At 39.4% G+C, this 16,923-nt stretch overlaps 1 protein-coding gene across 5 annotated transcripts in view; it reads right to left on the reverse strand.

Annotated features, from left to right (window-relative positions):
* Positions 1 to 16,923, reverse strand: part of SETD3 (SET domain containing 3, actin N3(tau)-histidine methyltransferase) — a 60,005-nt gene that overhangs the window by 15,042 nt on the left and 28,040 nt on the right. For all 5 annotated transcript variants that reach the window (XM_058829353.1, XM_058829356.1, XM_058829354.1 and 2 more), the window contains 2 exons: positions 16,787 to 16,859; positions 16,029 to 16,285 (listed from right to left, as the gene is read on the reverse strand). In XM_058829353.1, the coding sequence (XP_058685336.1) occupies positions 16,029 to 16,285; positions 16,787 to 16,859 (330 nt within the window). The remainder of the gene's footprint in view (positions 1 to 16,028; positions 16,286 to 16,786; positions 16,860 to 16,923) is intronic.

Genomic DNA, 16,923 nt, shown 5'->3' on the forward strand with positions numbered 1-16,923 from the left:
GAGGGATCATCATGCTATTATGCTCTCATACATCACTGTCAACTTAATTTGTTGTGCCCAGCAGCCGCCATAAATCTGTTTCTTCATATTTCAAGACTGGAACCCACAGACATTGTACAAAAATAAAAAAAAAATTTAAGGTGGACTGAGTATGTGAAGGTAAAACACAATCCAGCCCTCAATGCACAGTGGGAGAAAGAAATCAGACAATAAGCATACATTAGCTTTCACCAACTTCCACATTTTCCTCTGTGATATCAGTGAGGTATTTCACAAATGCAAGAAATAATATACAAGATTTTCAATTCTTCCTTGATACCTGTAACAGTGTTATTCAGTAAAAGTTGCACTACACCTCTGAAACAAAAGCAGATTAAAATATTTAAATAGCTTTGGTGACAAACACTGATTAGGCAGCATCTACATTAACCCATCTACACATGCTCCTATCTAAAAGTGGAGCCGTGTCATTTGAGAATGCATACCACGGTTCTCATTAACAAGCAAACATTTAATTTCCAAAAGCTCTAAGAAGCTCTGATACCCGTTATTTTTCTGAGTAACTCATTTAAAGAATCGAAAATACAGGTAGCTTTAAGCCCACATTCACACATTTTCTTTAGAACTTTGTTCCAATTCACAAATGGAAAGCAGTAGTAGCATAAATTTTAATCTTCAGGTTCAATTAGGTCTCTGAGACGAATTGAAGCAAACGATCAAACGGTTATTTCAGAAGATACAAATGATTTTTTTGCATAGCTCTATCTTTGCGACGCTTTTAATGCACGAAGCTCCATGTAGTACGCAGTTTTTTACTCTTGATGCATTAGCATCACAAGTGTGTGGTAATTTATCATTTCTCACTGTAATGTACTTGCTGGCACTGTGTGCAGGACAGTAGGGGATGAGGTAAAAGTGGCTCAAACCGTAAATCAATTAGAAAACAAAAGCTTGTGCTCAGCGCGCAATTTTAGGCAAATTATATATTACAAAAGACTGCCAATTGGGTGTGAGGTCCCAGGTGGCTGCTCCCCCTCAGCCCCTCCGGTTAACCCTTCCGATGGGCTTTCTCCGGAACACGACTGAAGTTAATAATTCCAGTGGCTTTTGTCCCTCCCCTCATTTTTAATTTTTTTTTATTATTTTTTTTTTTACAGTACTACATTTCCGTATGATTTTCACTCAGATCGATGGCACGGTCATTGTGTAACAAACCCCTTCGAATTTAATTGTAGCAACACATTGTACAGTTGTTTCTTCTCACAAAAGCATTCAGCACAAAGCCAGGCCTGAGACCCAAACCAAGACATTTCAGGAGGCACCTTCGCGGCTGGACAGTCCAGACCCGGGGCCAGAAATGAACGCAGAGACTCAGCCTTCAGCCGGAATTAATTATTACAAACAAAAACCTCCCTATAGTTTTCATTTATGACAATCTAACTTCAACTTATTGCTAGTATTATTAATGTATTTTGCAGCAGCTTTATAAATTAAGCAGGGAAAGACAGCGCCAACATTGCGAGTATCAGCCCTTCAGTTTCCCTTTACAGCACGACCGCGTTTCCCTCCGGCCCGTGGCGACCGGTGTGAGGAGTCGGGTCTCATTGTGCACCTCAAGGTTACAGCCGGCATTCCGCATTTAGCCGCCGGAGCCCTGCGGGTGCCGCTCCCCGGGCCCACGGCCGTGCCCGGGCGCTCAGCCCCGCGCTGGCCCCAGGGCCCCGGGCCGGGCCCTCACACCGCTGGCCGCGCGGGCCGGCACTGCCCCCTGCCGGCGCCGCCGCGCACCGCTCCGCTCCGCTCGGAGCCGCTGCCGCCCGGCCTGAGGGGCAAGGCACGGAACCAGCGCCTCCGGCTCCCCTAAAGCCCCTGAGCAAGCGCCCCGGCCGAGCGGGGTCCGACCCGCTCATCGCAGGAGAAAGACCCCGGGAACGCAAACACCCCTGTCTGTCCCCTCTCTTCTCTCCTGCTTTCCTCCTGCCCCTCGAACGGCAGCTTGTAGCGGAACGTGCTGTTTCTCTAAGGGTAAAAATGACTGTGGTTATGATGCACTGGAAGTGAAAAGGCATCGCAAACACTGCCGGGGCTCAACAGCCAAAAAGCAACTGCTACAGCCAGTGTCCATCCCGCACTTCATTCAGGGAGCACCAGCCTGCAGCCTCAGCCCGAACTTGGGGCAAATAACCATAGGATGCAAGATACATACACATTGTCACTGTCCTCTGTAGGAAACGTGTATTAGATAGATCAGTGGATTGCAGGGAGATCAATTGCTCATTTCACACAAGCAGCCCCCTCTAACAGCCAACCTGAACACCCAACGCGTGGACAAAGATCCTGGATGCCCCAAACGGACTGTCACGCTCCCCGTTCGCCAATCTGTGAAACTTCGGGAGTTCCTCTATGTGGACACCATCCAGATGTAACTCACATAAAACCACTAGCAAATTACAACAAAGGACAAAATATATGGTCTTAAAAGACACAGGGCAGAATAAAATCCCAGCATATGTAATTACCATATTTATAACATTCCATAGTACAATATTCTAGTAGCTCTTTTAAAGTTAAGATACGTCAGCATATTTGATCATGTTAGATTTCTGATTTGGTCTACTTTACTATGTAACTTTAAAACCCTATAGATTACAAGGATCTGAAGACACACAAAAAAGAACAATATTCTGATTAAGAATTTGATTTAGTATGCAGCTTCTCTTTATAGTCCCTTGGTAAAAATGAAATCTCCCTAACAAACACTTAATAAAACCTGTCAATATATCTAGAAAGAAAAATGACACAAATGCATTAAGTATTAAATACCCTTGAAAAAAGTCACATATTCCATGAATTTTTGATGTACTATCTTGACATTAATGTAAAACCTTGATATTTATAATTGACAGATATTTAATAAAGTATAGAAGATGACTGCTGCATAGCATGCAAATTGCTCAGACTGCTCAAAAAAGATACAGACATATTTAAACTAAACAAACACTTAATACATAAAAAAAATCAGATCTAGCTTTTACAGGTTCACGCAGCTAGGTCTCTACAGATTAGCTTTCAAATGTGACATTATCCACTACATGAACCCTAATTTTAACTTACCAAGTCTGTATGAAGTAGTTTCAGAAAGTTGGGAGGGGAAGCTTTAAATAAAAAATGGGAACATGAAAATGTGAATATATTCATTTAGATGCAGGTCCTGACATTCTACTGAAAGAGTTATTATAAAGAACAAATACCATCTATTTCGTTACCCTTTCTGTGAAAATATTGTCAGAGCTGGCAATCAGGGTGATGACCACTGCAAAAACAAATAGTGGCATGCTGAATTTCATTTTCCTCCTGATGCTGCTATTCCTAAAAAAAAAAAGATGAATAAAAAATGCTTTTTCCCCTTCAGTGTTCCAAGCCTTCTTTGAGACATTTGGAGGATATCTCAAAATAACCAGAAATATTAAAAAGTAACAGTGATTGCTGCCAGATTGTCTGCAGCCACTGTGGAAAGAGACAGACTGTTATTCTAGTCACCTAAAACACTATCAGACTAGAAGCCAGTTACTCAGTATGGCAATCAGAGGAAGGGGGGGTGGGGGGGGAGAAGAAGAAAAAAAAAGAAGAAAAAAAAAAAACACTTCCAAACATTTTTTCTCTTCTCGTGAAGCAGTTATATCCAGGGGTTCACATCTCATGTTTAATGCCTCACAAACTAGCAACACTCCTGATGTGCAATAGGAGCCTCTTTATTATTAATTTCTCCATCACACTTTCAGATGGACATCACAAGGTAATGATTCTCAGGTTGCAGAAAGCAGAAGCTAAAGGACTCCCAATTTGAGGGCTTGTTTCATTTGAATGGCATAAACGCTGCAGTGTAGAATAGGTGGGTGCTCTTCCAGCTAAGAAGCCACCACAACCTTCACTCTGCTTTCTAGCCTAGGGGCATTCATCTCCCCTCAGAGTGGCCAGACTTCTGAAGACATTCAATCACAAAATGCTAAAGCTCATTTATCAGAGCTCCTAATCTTAATGGGGAATTTCCATTAAAATTGGCTTAACATTTGCTTGTTTACCAAGTGATGCAAAGAACAAGTCCAATTACTGTAATACACAATACCATGTCTGAGTAGAAGGAAAAATTAAAGTTTACTTAGTGTTAAATTTGTGTTCACATTTACACTACTAGATGCCTTGAAAAGAGCTGATGTATTTTAATGCGAAGTGATATTGCCCAGTGTATTTGTTTGTGCTATTAACCCTTGTATAATCCAAGTAGGAAAAGATTACTTTAATCACTAGATGTGATCAAAGTTAGGTTTTTCTAAAAAGACACCATTTCTAAGCTGAGATAAACTGATCATCAGACCCATCTGCTACTCCACTGTAATACATAGCCAAAAAAAGGTTTTTTTAAAAAAAATCCTTGTTTTCACTGATTTCCTGAGTTTGTAGACAAAGAGATGGTTTGACTTCTGTGACAACTATTTCAAGTTCTCCCAAGTCCAAGGCAAAGTTGTGGGCAACCACTGTACTGATATGCCTAAATCAGATTTCAATAATCTCAGAAACCTCTTTTATCCCCATTCAGGTGGAGACAGCTCCACTTCTACCCCATGAAATGATTGTAGCTAGCTAGTGTAAAGAGTATACTGAGGTCACTACTGCACTCCCTTCACAGCCCCCAAAACACTAAGGGTGCTTGAAACAGTTAAAGCCAAAACCACTTTAAGCTTCCACCTTGTTAACTTTCATTCCTTTGAACATAAACCCCAAGGGTTAGTTGCTTTTGACCAAACAATTTTTTCCTCCTCTTTGCAGATTCTTCCCTCTTTCCACTGTACTCATTAACATGGGGAAATTTCGTTATGAGCCTTAGTGGATGCTACTTGATGGTTTCAGGCCAATGTGTAGGTGTACAAAAACACAAACACACACACATTCAGGGCCAGAAGCAGGAAGATCTGTCAGCATTTGCTGGTTACTGTCCCTTTCCCAGCTCTGGAAAGCCTTTGAAGCAGCAGCCTTGAAGAGAAACTCCTCTCTGTGGAGCTGCTGAGGCTTTAACTGCCCTAAAGCTAAGTAAAATAAAGAATTCAGAATGGAGGATCCTAGTGATCTACAGGGAAACAAGAATTCACTTTTTCCATTGGACATATGCTGCCTAACCTAATGAGAGAAGCCAGTTCATTGTACAGGACAGGAGACAAAGCCAAAGATTATTTTACTTTGTAACAACAGTTTAAAACCATGGAGGCATGCAATGGAATTTTCAAATATTATAATTCATGAAGTGCTAGGAATAATGTTCACAAACTTGTGCCATTATATGACTTTCCTACTGAAAAAAAAGATAATTCTACTTTGTAAAACCTAATAGAATTAATCTTAATATAAAAAAAGAGGTACCACAGGATCAAAACTTCTTAAATCTAAATAATATTCTCGCTTAATTCTTTATGTCAGCAATTTTTATTTACTTTCTGCCAATATACACAAGAAAGTACTGTTCCAGACTATTAGGGGACTCATGCAGCGGAAGCAAAGTGGAATGACTCCTTCTGGTGCAATGGAATTTAACTGCGCAGTCCCTTTTTCTGTACCTTCTACCTGCAAAAATTGTTCTTTGTTAATGAGACAGCAGTGGCACAACAGACAACTCAAACCACTAACTATTAACTCAAGGGTGTGAAGGACTGACAACCCACTTCACATGCAACAGGGACATTACTGTTTGGTAGACAGAGCACACAGCAACAACTCTGAACTGAATGCAACTGTGTACCTCACCTATAATCTTGTACCATCTCCTTTTTTAAATAGGAGCAAGACAACCATGGACTCCTTGACATCCACTTCTTGATTACTCCATTTCAGAATACTACTTATTCTGTATGTGTGTATGTATACACACACAATTCTGAAATACTAATCTTTCTCAAAACAGAAGACACTCATCATTTAAATAAGTGACCAAGTTTTCTATATCTTTTTTTGTCCTTTCACAAAACCACTTAGAGCTGAGTGCAGCCCCAATAAGGGCTGAAGTGGAAGAAGCTGGGCTGAGATTAGAGATGCTTTGCAAGCAGACAGCTTCCCAAGTCCCTCCCGAAGTAGTTTACATAACAGAAAGGCACAGGAGCTACATTATCTCCTGCGGTAAATCTCCTTGCAAAATATGAGTTTACTGTTCACGCTGAGCCTTAGATTTACAGGTTCTTTCTGCAGTGTTTCATTCACACAGGTACAGTAAGATAGCTACAAAACCCAGCTTCCTTGCAAGGGTCTATGTTTGCATACCATTATACATCATTTACTCTACAGGCTCTTCCTGAGGTACAAAGTTTACCTTGAACATTTTTCATTTCAGGAAACATTTTACCTTGTTAATTTCAGGAGCTGGACTTTGATGATTCTTGTGGGCCCCTTCCAACTCTGGATACTTTACGATTCTGTTTAGTGCAACACACAGGCACTATGTTAATGCACAAATTCATCCTACAACTCTGCTATTAGCGAACTCCACTGTTAGGTGAATCACAAGCCACAAATAAAATGCTGTGGTGGAAACCCTGAAGTGAACTGCTCTGAAAGGACAGAAATGGTATTTCCAATTCACAACCACTCCTCAACCAAAGAGTTTGCAATATGGCCAAAGTTTTGTTACCTATGAATCAACTACTCAAGTTTCCCAATAAATCCTACCAGGAACCACTTAGGTGGAAGCTTGGATCATGATCACCTCATAACCAAGCTTCCACAGGACATGGTAAGTCCTGGAACTAGAGGTCCTGCAGCTACAGTGGCACACACACTAACTAAAAACTTACCATTTCCTCTTCAACCCACATTCAAACAATAGTACAAGAAAATAAACTTTGGTTTACTTAGCAACATATCAATGTCCTACTGTGTAGAGTATTAGCATTGGGTCTGACTGAAGAAGATAATCCACTTTGTAATTTAGTTAAATTACTAATTTTAACAAAGATAAGTACCCTGTATAATTTTGCAGTGCTTAAAGAATACATCCTTTGAGTATTCCGCTCTAAGAAACATCAGCTTGTTATAATATTTTAAATTTATGGAACATTTGTAACTGCTGTTATATCAGGAAAAATATTAAATCTGCACAATAAGTACAAACTTTATATGAGAAAGTATACTTGTAAGTGCATGATGATCTCCTGATGTCTGCTGAGGCACTCACTTCCACAAAAGACACAGACAACATCCCTGGGGATAGACTCAAATGTCCCACAAAGTGCAACTCAGTTTAAAAAAAAGGCTACTAACAGAAAAGCAAACAAAAAACTGTCTCCACTCTATTGGCTGTAAAAAGAGATGCTTATCTGCATTCTCAACCAGGAGAGTGGTAGAGAACCCCATCTTCAAAAAAATGCCTTAAAAGCCCATACTACTAACAAGAGAATGTATTATTCCTCCCAAATGTGGTTTAAACTATGCAGAAACAAATTTTGTTTTGCGCTGGCACATACGCTTTGAAGCACGTCTCTGCTTCTCTAGAGAAAAGCAGGCATTTAGGCCACTATAGCAGAATCCATTCAGAATATAAAATAAATTAAAACCTGCTGATTAGGAGATCCTCACAATGTCTGCATGATGAAAGATAACATTTATATCCAAAATGAAAGATAAGTTTTATCCTGTCTGTCCTCCAACTTTGAATCATTTTGACTGTAAGAAATAGCAGACACCAAGCAGGACATGCCTGTATTTCAATCTAGGCCAGCATGGTCCAACTGGTGCCCATCGTCTGAATCTGGACCACAGGATGCCTCCATATGGCCTGCCACCTTTTCCTTGGAGGAGATAGGGAACAGCTGTTTGAGGAGCAAACGCTGCCTGAACAGCCAAACACCTCCTCCTGTGTCCGGCTGGCTCAAAGCCCAGAGCTGTCGCCGTGTTCCTGTGGAAGGCAAGGAAGGAACGGGGGAAGAAGGCAGCAGAACCTCCCACCCACGCAAGGACTTGAGCTCTTCATCTGCCTGACTCGGACAGACGCAACCCAGCGAAGCCTGGAGCTGCTCCTGCCCTGGCGAGAGGCAGCCACAGGAATGGCCCAACGGAGCCCCAGGATCTGCTGTTACTGTCATCATAGCCGGGGGTGGGTTATACCAGAAGTGACACAAAAATCGGGAATTTGGCACATGTTTGCAAAGTCTAAACCACCTTACAGTAGATACACTAAGTGGTACAGTACAAGCATACTGTCAATCTTCAATCTGCTGCCAGCAAAACAGATTAATACAATATTTTGGCCTTCACAGAGAAGAAAAACACAGAAAAGCATAAATATATTTCATTATTAACTGCCTATTTATTTATTATTGATCAAGAAGAACAACTTGGGCATTGAAATCCAGACATAACAAATTAGATAGCAACAGTATTTTTACCTTTGCAACTGCCCACTCAATGTAATTTTAAATCTCTCCTTAAGGTGACATGCATAGTAGACAAGTAAACAAAAGTGAAAGATTTTACAGGGTTTACAACTGTGCTATCTTTCTTCCACCCATTTTTCACAGTGTCACTGACATAATTTCTGAAAAAAAGCTATTTGACTGGTATGCCAATGAGTATAAATCAAGCAGGGAGGAAAACTGAGAATCCTAAAGACCTACCCGGTACAGAAACAAAACTGAATTCTGTTTCAAATGCATTTGCTTTTGACTGCATATAGGTTGAACTCTTTGCAAGCATTAAAATTAAAATTCTCTATTACATCAACTTAAAAATAATAAACACCTTCTAATTACTTCAATACAGTGCTTTAAAAGACAGTATACTTGTCTGCATTCAACTCAAATATCATTTAGCATACAAAAGTTACATGGTGGTGTCTTCAAGCCAAGTACAGAAAGACACCAGATGTTCTACTTCATGCTGACCTGGAAAATCATATGCTTATTGGAATAGGATAGATTAAAAGCAACACAGAAAAATAACGTAAGGCTAGCACAAGTCATATTGAAAGCATCATCACAATTTCAAAAATTGGTGTAGAAATTATGCTAGAGATGTGAAATCTCACCTAATATACCCAATATTGATGAGTCATACATGATACCAGGTTTTAAAGATGTTATAACATTATTTTGAAATCTAGAAATTGATGTGTTAAACATCCTAACTAAAATTATATTCCAGTCCCCAACAGCTAATGACTGGATTTTAGAATTTCATTCAGGCTAAATTAATTAGTCAAATTTTATATTAATAATATATGAAATTTAGTATCTCATCAAAAGGGATTACAGCCTCCAGGAAATTAAGTTCTCTGTCCAGTACTGCACACAAACAGATAAAAACATTTTTGGACAGATTACTGCAAAGCTTGTATTCACAATGGGACTACAACAACACTTTCACAGTGTCCAGATGTCAGTACACCCTACTCAGAAAACTGCTTGACAATGTTCCTGTTAAATGCTGGAAGCAAACCAGACTACAGATAATACCTAAAAATTATTAGCAACTTCTACCAAAGAGATTCTATTAAACAAAAATATTAAAAAGACTGTGATTCATGGAGCAGCTTCTGCCTTCTTAAGTGAGAGTAGCTTGATGGAAAAGAAAGCACTAGCAAGTATTTGCTCATTAACTTTGCAAAGAAACATAAAACCGAATCAAAGCAAGTTTACTTGCTAAAATGTTACTTAAATAGGTGACTTTGCTTTCTCCATTCACTTAGAATTTTAGAATTAGACTGATCTCTCTTGTACTGGGAAGCCCAGTGCTGGACACAGTACTCTGGGTGTGGCCTCACCAGTGCTGAGTAGAGAAGGATCACCTCTCTCAACATGCTGCCAACAATCCTAATGCAGCCAGGATGCCATTAGCCCTTTTTGCTGCAAGGACACATTGCTGGCTCATGCTCAACTTGTCCCCCAACAAAATAATGGGATTATTTCACACCAAGTGCAGGATTTTGCACTTCTTGCTAAACATCAATTGGCAGCCCATTTCTCCAGCCTGTCAAAGTCCCACTGGATGGCACCTTACCAGAAACTGAAGTGAGGCTGACGTGATTGCAGTTCATCATTCTATCCGGAGGACAGGAGTGACATTTGCTTTCTTCCAGTCCTCAGGAATGTCTCCCAATCATCGTGATCACCCAAAGATCACTGAGAGTCATCTAGTTTGCATTGGAAATGACTTTTAAGGGTCACCTAGTCCAGCTCCTCACTGTGATGAACAGGAACGTCTTCAACTAGATCATGATTGCTCGGAGGCCTAACCAAGCTGACCTGGAATGTTTCCAGGAATAGGGCATCTACAACCTCTCCGGGCAACCTGTGCCAGCATTTCACCACTCTTATTGTAAAAAATGCCTTCCTTATAACTAGTCTAAACCAACCCTCTCTTAGTTTGGAACCGTTACCCCATGTCCTCTTGCAACAAGCCCTGCTAAAAAGTTGGTCCCCATCTTTCTTACCCTCTTTTAACTACAGAACATCTGCTTTAAGGCCTCCCTGGAGCCTTCTCTTCTCCAGGATGAACAAGGCCAGCTCTGGCAGCATTTCCTCACAGGAGAGGTACTTCAGTCCTCTGATTATTTTTGTGGCCATCCTCTGGAATCTTTCCATGTCCTTCCTGTGCTGGGGTCCCCACAGCTGGGTGTAGCACCCCAAGTGGGGTCTCACCAGAGCAGAGAGATTGAATTCCCTCTTCTCAAACTGCTGGCCACACGGCTTTTGATGCAGCCCAGGGTACAAATGACTTTCTGAGCTGCAAGCACACATTGCTGGCTCATCCACCAGCACTCCCAATGTCCATCTCTGCAGGGCTGTTCTCAATCCCTCTAACCCACAGCTGTATTGATAGCATGGGCTGCCCCACCACAGGTGCAGCACCTTGCACTTTCCCTGTTGAACTTCATGAGGTTCCCAAGAGCCCACTTCTCAAACATGTCCAGGCACCTCTGGATGGCATCCTGGCATTTGGGACTCCTGAAGGTCACTCTTACCAGTAAAGAAGGCATTTGGTACCCCAGATTTTCACATGTTCTATGTCATGGTCCCACGCTCCATCCAGCAGCAGGCCCACATTTTCCCTGGTTCTCCTTTGTAAATATAGAAATCCTTTTCATCACCTTTGATATCCCTTGCAAGATGCAATTACTGCTGGGCTTTAGCTTTCCTAACAACATTCCTAGATGACTGGACAATGTCTCTATATTCCAGTCATGTTACCTGTCCCTGCTTTCACCTTCTCTATGCTTCTGAGTTTTTGCCAGGAGTTCCTTGTTGATTCACGAAGGCCTCCTGGCACTTTTACCTGACTTCCTTCTTTTGGGATGAACTGCTCCTGAACTTAGAGGAATTGATCTATCAATACTAACCACGTTTTCTTTATTGGATCCTTCTTCTCTCCAAAGCCTTATCCCATGGGACTCTTCCAAGCAGATCCATGAAGTAGCCAATACTGCTCTCATGAAGTCCAACATTGTGACCTTGCTGTTTGCTCTGCTTCCTCCTCTCAGGATCCTGAAATCCACCACCTCATGGTCACTACAGCCAACGCTGTCTTCAACCTCTGCATCTCCAACAAAACCTTCCTTATTTTAAACCATGAGGTCCATGAATGCAAGGAGCACCTCTCCTCATTGGCCCCTCCATTGCTTGAGGAAGCTCTCCACAAAGTTCCTGGACTGCTTATGCCCTGCTGAGCTGTTCCTTTAACAGATACTGGAGTGAAGTTCCCCAGGAGGACCAGGCCCTGCAGATGTGAGGCTATTTTTAGCAATCTGCAGTAGGCCTCATTCACCTTCTCCTTTCTCCTGATCAGGCAGCGTTATAGCTGAGATCCACTACAATGTCAACCATACCAGTTGAGGTTCAGGGTTTTTTTGTTTGTTTCTATCTTTCCAGACAGATAACTTGCTGGTGCTCTTCAAAGAAAAAAAAAAAAAAAAAGATCCCTCAGTGGTCCAAAGACTGCAGGCTGAAAACTGTGTAAATCAATGCCAAACTGCCATTCTGCACAGTCCAACAAAACTGGTGGTTTTTTCCAGTGCATGAGAGGCAGCTACATACAGATACTACCTTCTCATAGAGTGCCACTGAATGCATACAGCCATGGCAAAGGCTATGGTTAGCTAATGGGCTCTGCTGGTTTTGGACTCACCACTTCTAAGACTTTAAAAGTCAACTAAAGTTATAAAGTTGTCTTTTATTTAGGTGGGGAGTAACAGCCTTTACTACAGCTGCGGAAAAGATAACAACACTGCTTCAAACCCATCATGTTCAAAATGTAAATAGTTTGGACACTTCCACCGTCTCTAAATGCCTTCCTTGTCTTTATATCTTGTTTTGATTCACAAAAACTTCTCTGTAGCTGACTACAAACAGGCATAGAGATGCACCTGAAAAGCAAACACAAAGACCACTGCACATTCTTTTAAAAAAGCTTCAAACTTGACTGTATTTTCTTTAGGAATATAATCTCACTGTGATTGTCTGTAAACTATATGGCTCCCTCTTGTGTCTATTATACCACATTTCAGTGTACAAAAAATTTTTAACATTAAGCCATAAATATTTGGGCTTTGTTCACCCTTCTGCAGGCATACAATGTTCATAAATGTTAAGGAAATCACAGACATACCTTCTTTTCTCTTCCCCTGAGAAAACCCTGCAGCTTACAGAATTTCTCTTTGGAACAAACTATATTAAAAAAATCTTGCAAACTACAAGTCTGCAGCAATGAAAACAGTTTTTTGACCATTCCCTGTATTTTGATACTAGTGCGGAGGCCAAATGCGCCGTTAAAGTTCATCCGCAACAACTTTTAACTATTTTTTAGTTATCAAATTACCTATGTTTAGAGAGGTGTCAGTGTGGTTTATAGAGTCTGGCTAACATGCTCAAGAGTTTATTTTTGTCTGCTCAACATCCCACCTGTTTCTGCTTATCAAACCAGACTACAGTTTAGCTTGCAACAGCTGTGAAATTCATAAATCTGCCCATTCTTCATGTGTAGCCAGACTAAGCACTTGGAGAAGGAGTCAGAACTACAGCAGTCACATTTATGGAGAAGCTAAGGAAATAAAACAGCAGCACTTCTCATACCATGTTTGAAACTGCACATCTATCAGAAGCCAAATTATTTTAAAATCAGTCTAGCAATCCTATTTGGAAAGAAAAAGAAGCATTGGAAGACAGGACTTGTTAACCCTTTTTTTCTCCCCACCATTAGAAATATTTTGTAGACTAAAAATGTTGCAATTAAAAAATTTTGCCTGCACAAAGTAGTCGCTTTTTTATTATCTTTAAATAGCAAAAAAACCCAGCTTTTATTTCAAAATTCTGCTAGCCTTACTTCCTGCAGCAGAACAATTATCAAAAAAGTAAATACAGTTTTAAGATTTTTGTATTACAAAAAATGTATTTGTACTTAAAAACATATACTTAAAAAGGTATTTGTACCTTAAAAAGTATTAGTCTGCATATTGAAAGCAATATGAAAATCCTGGTCACTCAGGACAGCTTTCATTAAAACACTTTTACTAAAGCAGTAGTAGTACTGAATGAAATTATGGTATACAAAAATCTAAAAAAACCTCATTTCATCAAGATTGCAGAGTGCACTGCCTTTCATAGATAAGTGGATTTGTTTTGCTTTTTTCATTTATATACAAATTTCTCTTTCGCTGTTTCTTCCCTTTTCCATCTGCTCATGAATTACCCTTAGCATTAGTATTTTGTGGGTCAATTTTGTTCACAAAATGATATGAGTACATGCAGGCTGATACTAAAATTAATTTCAGTTTTTATGAATAAGGAAAAATGGTACTTTGTTTTAGGGAAGAAAAAAACTTTTATTTTTCCTCTCTGAACTTTTTTCCTCTACCATTTCATAAATTACAAGACAGCAGAAACAGAAATCAAAAATTTAAACTTTTCCATAAGTTTCCATCAAAAAGATTAATAGTAGTTGCCCAATACATACAGTTGGCATTCCTCAAGCCAATTGAATTTATTTGACTTTCTAATGTGACTTGTAGTATTTGGTGAATAATAGTAAACAAACATTCAGCTGAAATTGTGGTTACATGGCAGTGCTGAAGTAAGGCATCAAACAACCAGCATCCACTTAAAAAATGTAACTAATATTTATTACCTGTCACTCTACAAAAGAAAGTAAATAAAGCAAATGAATCCTACCTGATCTACCTTCATGCTCATGTTCAACAACATGAAACAACAGCTATAGAACAAGATATGTAACAAGAACACAAGACAAGCAGTAAAAACATTTGCCAGGAGAAGCAAAAGAAATTGATCTAGTTTTCTGACCATTCTGCATTTCAGGGTTTGTTTTTGTTTATTTTTAATTAATGTTGCAGTCACATAACCTCTCACATAATACTACTAGTGCAGGGTTAGTCAGTGAAAATGATGGAACTGATAATAATGATAGTTCAGCTGATTCAGATGATTCAGTTCTGAAAAGAACTGTGAGAGCAAGAATAGCAGATAGAAGAATTGGATAATGTTCCACAATATTCTGCTAAATACTTGTTAAAAACAGTAGATCTTTTTAGGGTGAAAAAAAAGTGAAACGCCACAACATTCAGAAGCTCTGTTTGATCAGGCAGCATATTTTGAGAAAATAAGTGAATGCTGGAAGGCCAAGTCTGGACTGGCAGTACAGGATAGGACACAGCAAGAAAAAAAGAGTTGGCTGAACTATTGTTTCCTGAATCGTGATGCCTGGAAATTAGAATTCAGTTCCCTTCTGATATCAAAGCCACTCTTTCTAGCTTACTCCTTGTGCATCTGATTTGGCTTTCACCCATAATTTTCAGTTACTTCAGTTTTCAAAAAGTAACCCTCTCCTCCTTACACTCCATAAACTGAATCTGTGTTTGAAACATACTCAGTTCTTGAAACACCAAACAGCTACACAAAATAATGTAAATTTTGTTGAATTAGAAAAATTGATGGAATAGCTTTGGAGCTCTGGTAACACTAAAGGAGAGTAGAATTGTCTTGTGTCTCCTGACCTCTCCCAAAGCCAAACAAAATGTCTCTAGATCACTCATTTGGTTTGATTCAGTACATAAAGCCATAGATTTTTTATACAGATTGTGCCACAAAAAGCTTTGGGTATTTGGACATTGAGCACTACCTTGAGAACAACACATCAACATTCACTTACAACATTATATCTAGGTATCAGTCAGAATAACAGAGTTCTGTTAAAAACTTGGATTAAATCATTACTTCAGAACACAATGAAAAGTTCACCCATCTCAAGCCTCTCCATACCCTGTTACCAGATGGGTTTATTTTTGTATTTGAAACCAATCAAAATAATTACGCTAGATAGAACAGAAAACAACAGTTAATCCACGTTCATTGGAAATACAACATATGCAACAGTTTTATTCTGTCAATTAACAATTATAATTTTACTTTGTTAAGTGCAAACTACACATTTTTTGAAGAATCATAAAGGCACAGGTTGTAAATCTCTGCAAGTCATGTAGAAAAGTTTCCAACCTGCAAACTTCTAGCAACTGGCTAACTAGCAAGATGACAGCAGTGACTGGATCATTCCTTATCTCCTTTTCCTCAGAAAACAAATCCAGCTCCCTTAGTCTCCCAAACAGATAAAGGGCTGAAGCAAATTACATCTTAATAGCTTTCCTCTGGTCTCATTCCAGTTTGTCAACAAGTTTCCAGTTTGTCAATGTGTCTTTTGCACTGGTGGGCCCAAAATTGTACAGTATTCCAGATGAAGCCTTGCCCATTTTTAAACAAAGGGCAGTAATCACTTCTCTCAACCAGCTAAATACATTTTTATATATCCATAAGCCTACTGAAACACAAAATTTCAGTAGTGGTTCAAAAAAACCAGCAGGAAATTGCTTTAATGATTCAGACTTTTAAGGGCAATATATTGTACTATTATTCAGCATCCGTGCTTTCACACCTTCTACAATAAGGATCATGAGAACAACATGTATACACTGTATTTAAGATTCTTACCTGAATAACTTTGTAGAAATAGGCATACTGTCGAGCTGTATTTTTATATTGGCTAAAAACATCATGTATGGCCTGAGTTGATTGAAGATACTGTACTTCATCTTCCTCAAAATAGAGAGGAGTATCATATTCACTGGGGAGTGTCTGGATGTAGGGCAGCCAGAAAGAGTTGGGGTTGGCTCGCTCACAAAGGAGATGGAATGCCAATGTTATATTGCCCATGGCTTGAAGAATTCGATCTTGAGAATACAGAGATCCTGAATTAACCAAGAAAGGTGAGGAATTAAATAGATTCTCCATAGAAAATATCATCCTAGATTTACTTTAAATTAACATGATTAAATAATAGGTTAGCACTTAACGAAAATAAAAGCTTTTCAGGTTTCTAAAATATTTAGCTGCCTACACTGTATTATACCACAAGTTTTTTGATACAGCAAATGCCTCGTGTACAATTGCATGACAAAACTAGAACAATATTCTCAATACCTCAGAACATTTTATCTCCAAATATTATACAAGCTACATGATATGTGTTCAAAATAACACACACACTTGTGGAAGATATCCAGTGCACTCAGCCAGAAACTAACTGGGAAATTAAATTCTTTCCACTTCAAGCTTCTAAGTATTCCAAACCTGATGTCTGGCATGATAAGCAAGCCCTGTAATAAAGAAGATCAGCTGAAAAAAAAGTCTCCTACTGAAAGATCCCATAAATATTAATTTCTTTCTTAAGAACTTCCTTGAGCTCTTACCTAAGACTGAATTTTTAGCTGACTCAACCGTCATCAACAGTTTTCTAGGAACCCACAAAAACAATTCTTCAGCCTACAGAAAGGAAAGAAATGCAATAGAGGGTCAGTTAGCATTTATATGATAATCAATATGATAG

Source organism: Poecile atricapillus, chromosome 1 (genome assembly GCF_030490865.1).
Source record: "Poecile atricapillus isolate bPoeAtr1 chromosome 1, bPoeAtr1.hap1, whole genome shotgun sequence".
In the NCBI taxonomy this organism is placed as follows: Eukaryota; Metazoa; Chordata; class Aves; order Passeriformes; family Paridae; genus Poecile; species Poecile atricapillus.